The 6,133-nt window shown below is 44.3% G+C and overlaps 1 protein-coding gene across 1 annotated transcript in view; it reads left to right on the top strand.

The window, feature by feature from the left end:
- The window catches only part of LOC109540087, a gene marked incomplete in the record, with an annotated part of 30,814 nt that overhangs the window by 15,166 nt on the left and 9,515 nt on the right, over positions 1–6,133 (top strand). Inside the window, 8 exon segments of the mRNA XM_048666186.1 lie at positions 781–954; positions 1,017–1,145; positions 1,197–1,426; positions 1,860–1,950; positions 2,497–2,703; positions 4,784–5,041; positions 5,157–5,338; positions 5,429–5,603. Of these exon segments, the coding sequence (XP_048522143.1) occupies positions 781–954; positions 1,017–1,145; positions 1,197–1,426; positions 1,860–1,950; positions 2,497–2,703; positions 4,784–5,041; positions 5,157–5,338; positions 5,429–5,603 (1,446 nt within the window).

The raw sequence follows: 6,133 nt of genomic DNA, 5'->3' as shown, positions 1-6,133 counted from the left end.
TGTTGTTGACAAAAACGTCTTTTTATTGTGTACTGCTAAAAAGTTATCTTCATCACATTCCAAAATTTTGTTGAAAATGAGATAACCATACAAAACGATATTTGTTGCATGGTCTTTTGGAAATTTAAGCTTACCCCTACTCAAATTTTTAATGAGTATGTGACTGTCTTCAACTTCTATTTGATCTGTAACTGTTAAATTTGACTGGCATGTTTGCCATTTAAATTTCTTGGACAAAATGTAACAACAATATCCTGCTAGGCAGGTAATGACAGGCATTTCATGTTCCACATTTTCCAAATCACACCGAGAAATTTGTAAATTTGGGACAAACCATTCCGACTTTGAGACTGTTTCGTTGTCAAAAATATTATCACTTTCATAAAAATGTTTTATTATTAACATTGTACGTACTTTCCTGACTGTGTTTCAATTCCAAAATTAAAATCAAATCCTGGGTTCTTCAGTCATTTATTGTTCATTTATCAATTTAAAAAAACGTTTCGGTGTTTTCCACCATCATCAGTTTTAATGTGTAGCGTTGTTGCTACTTTACGCCTTGTATAATAACCACCACCAAAATGCAAGCACGTGTTGTATAAATTCGCAGAACATACCCCCTTTTTGGGGGGATATTTTGTGTATAAATTAGCGTCTTCTTGACTCTGTTCGGCCTTCGTGACGTCATTGTCGGATGGCCTTCTCACGCAGCACTGGGGTTTAAGACTGTTTGCACCATTGGCGATTTTTCATTTAAAAATAATTGATTTTTTAATTAAGGGCTGGCTCCTAATACCCAATATCGGGTGACTGTGCGGGCGAAACACCACCGATCGGCCCAGAACGTGGCAAATTTAGCCGAGGAACTGCCCATGCCAGCGGCGGCGCATACGGATTTTAGGACGCTTCCCAAGGGATTGCCCGACCCTCCTAGTGACATTCTAGTCGAACCCGGTGAGTTTTCCTAATCCCTACTTGTCCGGGTGAGCTGTTGCCAAATTTCCGATTGTATCCAGGGCCCCAAGATGGGACGCTACTGGTCACCTGGCACCCCATCAGCACCCCCCATCATCCCGCCTCTGGCATCACCGGCTACGCCGTCTATGCGGATGGAAAAAAAGTGACAGACGTTGACAGTCCCACTGGTAAGTCGTCCAAGACGTCAGCTGGGCCAGCTCGAAACCTGTTGGTTGCAGGCGACCATGCGCTGATTGACATTTCCAAACTGCTGGGTCTCAATCCGCGTCATGTGACAGTGCGTACCAAGGCCAGAGACAGCCAATCAGCGGACAGCGTTCCAACCGCCATCCCCGCCAGCGTTTTACGGGGCGGACCTATCAGACGTCAGCAACCGCACAGCGCTGTCATGCCCGCCCATTTGAGGCAGCCAATGCCGAGGAATCAGCAACAGAGCCAGGGACAGCAGGTAAGAACCACGCTGGATTTTTTCAGTTCCGAAGTGAGGCTCAATTTTTCAAAAATTTTAATGTCACTGTCACAAAAAACGTCGGATTGCACCCTCAAAATGTCACTGCCAACAGCAACCAAACGAAATTGTTGCTTCACCCACCAAAAACCTGCTAGAAAGCTGCATGAACTTTTCCATCTCACCTCGTAATCAAACTGACGTAGTCCCCCTCGGGTCAAGAGAGAGAATAACATAGCGGTTGCCATTGAAATGAGTCTGTTCTTGTCGCACGCTGCCGATGTACCAGGGTGGTTTCAACAGAACAACGACTCTTAATGATTTTTTTAGCGTTAAATCAGGGCCTCTTCATAGCCCTGATTTAACCTATGTAGAGTTGAAATTTGCTGATTTCAGGGTTCGCACCATGTTATTGCTGATGTTTCCGTTGCAGATTATCGAGCCGGATGAAAATCTGAGCGACAAGGAGATTTTTCCGAACTCGCAGGCCCACAGACAGCAGCAGGGTGGTATTCCCTCAATAGGTAACCCAGCGCTTTTAGGCATGTTTTCGGTTGATCTTTTCGCGTTTGAGCCCTCGATCTACTGGGCAAGAGGATAATCCGATAACGAGTAGACGGGTTTTCCTAGGATAGCTATTTGGCATGAGTATGGTTAGTGGGCGGAATAATGCGCTTTTAGAGAGTGAAGCCAGCCCATCGGGTTCTGTTGTCTTGCGATTTCCGTTGATGAAAGCAGTTTTTTGGCGAAATGATTTGCCTTGGTGCCTGCAAGCCAACCGAACCCAATGAGTTGAAACTGATAGAAGTTCAAAGGTACTAAGAGGGAATTCTGGGCGTGTTTACTGTTGCTCACATTTGCAGGATTTCGCCTTTCAATCGAACCAAACAGCAGTAAAAACCCGAATTCCAGTAGTCAGTTTAGTCGCTTTGATCCCACTGGCTGGTAAACGAATTAACAGTAAAGACTTGGGCTTGAAACCTTAGTTGACTCTTAGACTCTTGGTGTCCGAAATCCAAATCTACTAACCGCTTAGGCCAAAAATTTCTTCTCCCCAATCGAATGTTTAGCTCCCCGATCGCTTACAGAGATCACGAAAGAGAATTATGATGCCAACATGTCTGAGGACGAGCTGGATAGCCGAAACAGGCGCATGATGGGCTTCAATCGGAACCAGACCAGGCAACAGCAAAACGCCACGCAGCCGCAAAACGTGGCTGGAACAAGCGGCCCAACCAATCAGCAGCAGTATTACGGGGCTGGTCAGGCGCAACAAGGTTGGTGGTCATTTAAGCGGACGATACAGCCGTCATTTGATCAGATCAGTGGTTTCACTTCGGGGTTTTTTCTTGCATTTATTCGAACTGTTCGTTGAAGGTAAGTCTAAGGCACGACGGTTGCATTGAAGTTGCGCGCCTCAAATTTGAAAGTTTCTAAAAAACGTTTTTTGTATGCGATTGGAGGAAACAAGGGTTTTCTGTATAAGTCGGGCCAACAATCGCGTTTTCAGCTGCTCCAATTGTGGAGCAATTAATTTTTGAAAAAGTGCGTCCGGACTGCAATGAACTCATATGAATGATGCAATTGAAAAATTTGTAAAAAATATTCTACCTGCTGGATTTTATTGAGTTTTTCGGCATTTTTCGTCTGCAGTTTTTCCTATAAGGACAATTGAAAATCATTTTTTCATCTGGTCTAGTTTGGGAGCAATTGAGCCTCGAACATCGGTCTGCAAAGCGCTTCGCAAGTGGGAAACCGACGTAAATTTCGAAATTTTCTAAAAAATATTCCGGAAATGCACTTTTGCTGCAAATGCAGAAGACTTTTCGCCAAACTCAGTCAATAATAATCTCCATTTCTCCTGCCAATGAACAAAGCAGTTCATTTTTGAAATTGGGTTGTTTCATATGACTGACGGAAAACAGACTGAAATTGAAAAATTTGTACAAATTAATCCGCAAACTCGATTCGAATGAGCAATTCACGATTTTGGATCAACAGTTTTCTCAATCAGGACGGTTTCAAATCACTTTCTTCCTTAGCTCAGTTTAAGATTGGTTGAACATCGAAACTGCGCTGCAAAACGCGAGCAGATTGGAAGTCAAAAGCCGACTTTGAGTTCGGAAATTTCTGAAAATTCTATCCGCAATGTGATTTAAATGAAAGTTTCCCCACTAGTAGAGAGTGTTTTTCTATAGAAACTGAGCTAAGAATCATACTTCTGAGTGCGCTAATTATGAAGCAATTAATTTTTGAAAATTGGGCTGCGAGACTTTTTCATATGACTGATCGAAAACAGACCGATATTGAAAAATTTGTAAAAATTAATCGTCACATTGACTCCGCATGAGTTTTTCACACTTTTTCCCCAATAGTTGCATCTACACGATTTGTTCAAAATTGTTTTTCAATTTCGGTCGGTTTGAGAGTAACTGAGCGTCGACAATTCCGCTGCAAAACGCGTTCGAAGTGAATATCGGAAACCGACTTGGAGTTGAAAAATTCCTAAAAAAACGTTGGGAAATGCGGTTTTAATGGAAATTTGTGCGCAGCAATAGGCGACCTTTTTCGATAAATCGAGCTAAAAAGAATTTTTCTATCTTGTCCAGTTACCTCGCAATTAATTTTTGAAAATTGCACTTCGGGACATTTTCATATGAGTGCTCGAAAACAGACAGAGACTGAAAAAAATGTAAAAAAAATGCCAATTGTGCCGAAAATTGCGCTCTTGAACGGCGAAGTCGAAATGCGATTTGAACTTCAAAAAGTTCTAAAAAATCAGCGGGCAAAGCGACTTTAATGGAAGGTTTCCCACAAGTAGCAAATACATTTGCTGATCAACAGCATCAAAAATCCTCTCCGTAGCTCTTTTAGATACGCGGGAATTAATTTCTGAAAATTGCACTCTGTGACATTTTCATATGAGTGCTCGAAAACAGACAGAGAGACTGAAAAAATGTAAAAAAAATTGCCAATTGTGCCGAAAATTGCGCTCTTGACCGGGGAAGTCGAAATGCGATTTGAACTTCAAAAAGTTCTAAAAAATCAGCGGGCAAAGCGACTTTAATGGAAGTTTTCCCACAAGTAGCAAATACATTTGCCGATCAACAGCATCAAAAATCCTCTCCGTAGCTCTTTTAGATGCGCGGGAATACATTTTTGAAAATCGCGCTGCACATTCGCTGCAACTCGCCCCTATTTCCATCCTCCCTAGGACTTGAAGGTAAATAGGCGCCAATCTAGACCTTAGCAGTAGGAGCCGTAGTCTCCTTAGAACATCCCCCTAGGCTAGTCAGTGATCCAACTCAGAACAGCTCAAAAAAACTCGTCGGTAAAACTTTCGGTTGGTTATTCCAGTGGTGCAAAACCAAAGACAGAACCAGATGATGCGCAGCCAGCAGCAGCCGATGCGCCCCTCGCCCAACAACCCCCAGAGAAAGGGGCGGGAGCAGAACGCCAACCCAAAGTACTTTGTGGCCCTTTTCGACTACGATCCAGCCACAATGTCGCCCAATCCAGACGCTTGCGACGAGGAACTGCCCTTTTCCGAGGGGGACACCATCAAAGTGTGGGGAGAGAAGGATGCGGACGGTTTCTACTGGGGGGAATGTAGAGGCAAGTAGAAGGAGAAGGGAGAAGGTTCGCCCCACTACCCCACCTAAGCCCATCACTGCTGTGGCTCCTCCCACTCGAATTCCCCAGCCAATTAAAGCCCGATTTGCTTCAGCAGGGCGCAGAGGCTTTGTCCCCCACAACATGGTGATGGAGCTGGACAGCAACCATAGCAACCAAGCAATTCAGCAACATGGGGCTCCTGCACATGGGAATCAGCCCCTGACTAACCCGGTCAGGCGAATGGTGGCGCTGTACGACTACGATCCGCAGGAGTTGAGCCCCAATGTGGACGCAGAAGTAAGTATAAGGAACAGCATGCAGTGGAGGGTGGGGGATGCCATTCTAGACCCGTCCACTCTACCCCAATATTCTTGCCTTCAACTGCAGGTAGAATTGAGCTTCAGCACCGGGCAGATCATCACAATCTTCGGGGAAATGGACGAGGATGGATTCTATAATGCGGAAATTGATGGGGTGCGTGGATTGGTGCCGTCCAACTTTTTGGCGGACGCTCCTGATCAGTTTGGGGCTGCCGGGCCTCATGGCCCGATTACTAGAGGAGGTGAGTGAGAGGCTGTTTTTAAAAAAAATACTAGTTTTGGGGATGATTTTTTCATGCTGTGACGTTACACGCTGTTGAAGCCCCATTTTGTTTGCTACGTGCGTAGGCAAAAGTCTTCGGTCCATGTGGGAGAATTTCCATTGGAATCGCATTTTTGGGGAAATTTTGAGTCCCTTTCGGACCTGCACTTATGCCGTCCAAAGGCCGCAAAAATGCACATTCTTCGGGATTTACACAAGATGATCCTCTTTTGGCAACTTGAAGTGTCTTCTATGGGCTGTGAGAGTTTGCAGTTTTTAACTGTTCTCGATTTCTAGCTGGGGATTTTCAAATGTAAGCAGCGTGCAGTTTCGGGGAACGTCCATTTTTGACCCAAAAGTCCGCAAGATAAATAAAGAGTCGACGGGATTTTGATGAAATTTGTTCAGTTTTTCAAACAGAAGTGTTTTCTACAGGCGCTGAAAATTTGAAGTTTCTCCATACCCGCCACTTCAAGTTAGGGAGTTTTTAAAGTGATCTTGCAGTTTTGT

The sequence above is a fragment of the Dendroctonus ponderosae genome, unplaced genomic scaffold (genome assembly GCF_020466585.1).
Source record: "Dendroctonus ponderosae isolate FM_Combo_2020 unplaced genomic scaffold, Dpon_F_20191213v2 Dpon_F_20191213_4, whole genome shotgun sequence".
In the NCBI taxonomy this organism is placed as follows: Eukaryota; Metazoa; Arthropoda; class Insecta; order Coleoptera; family Curculionidae; genus Dendroctonus; species Dendroctonus ponderosae.
The sequence above is the reverse complement of the archived record's forward strand: the minus strand, read 5'-3'. Positions and strand labels throughout refer to the sequence as shown.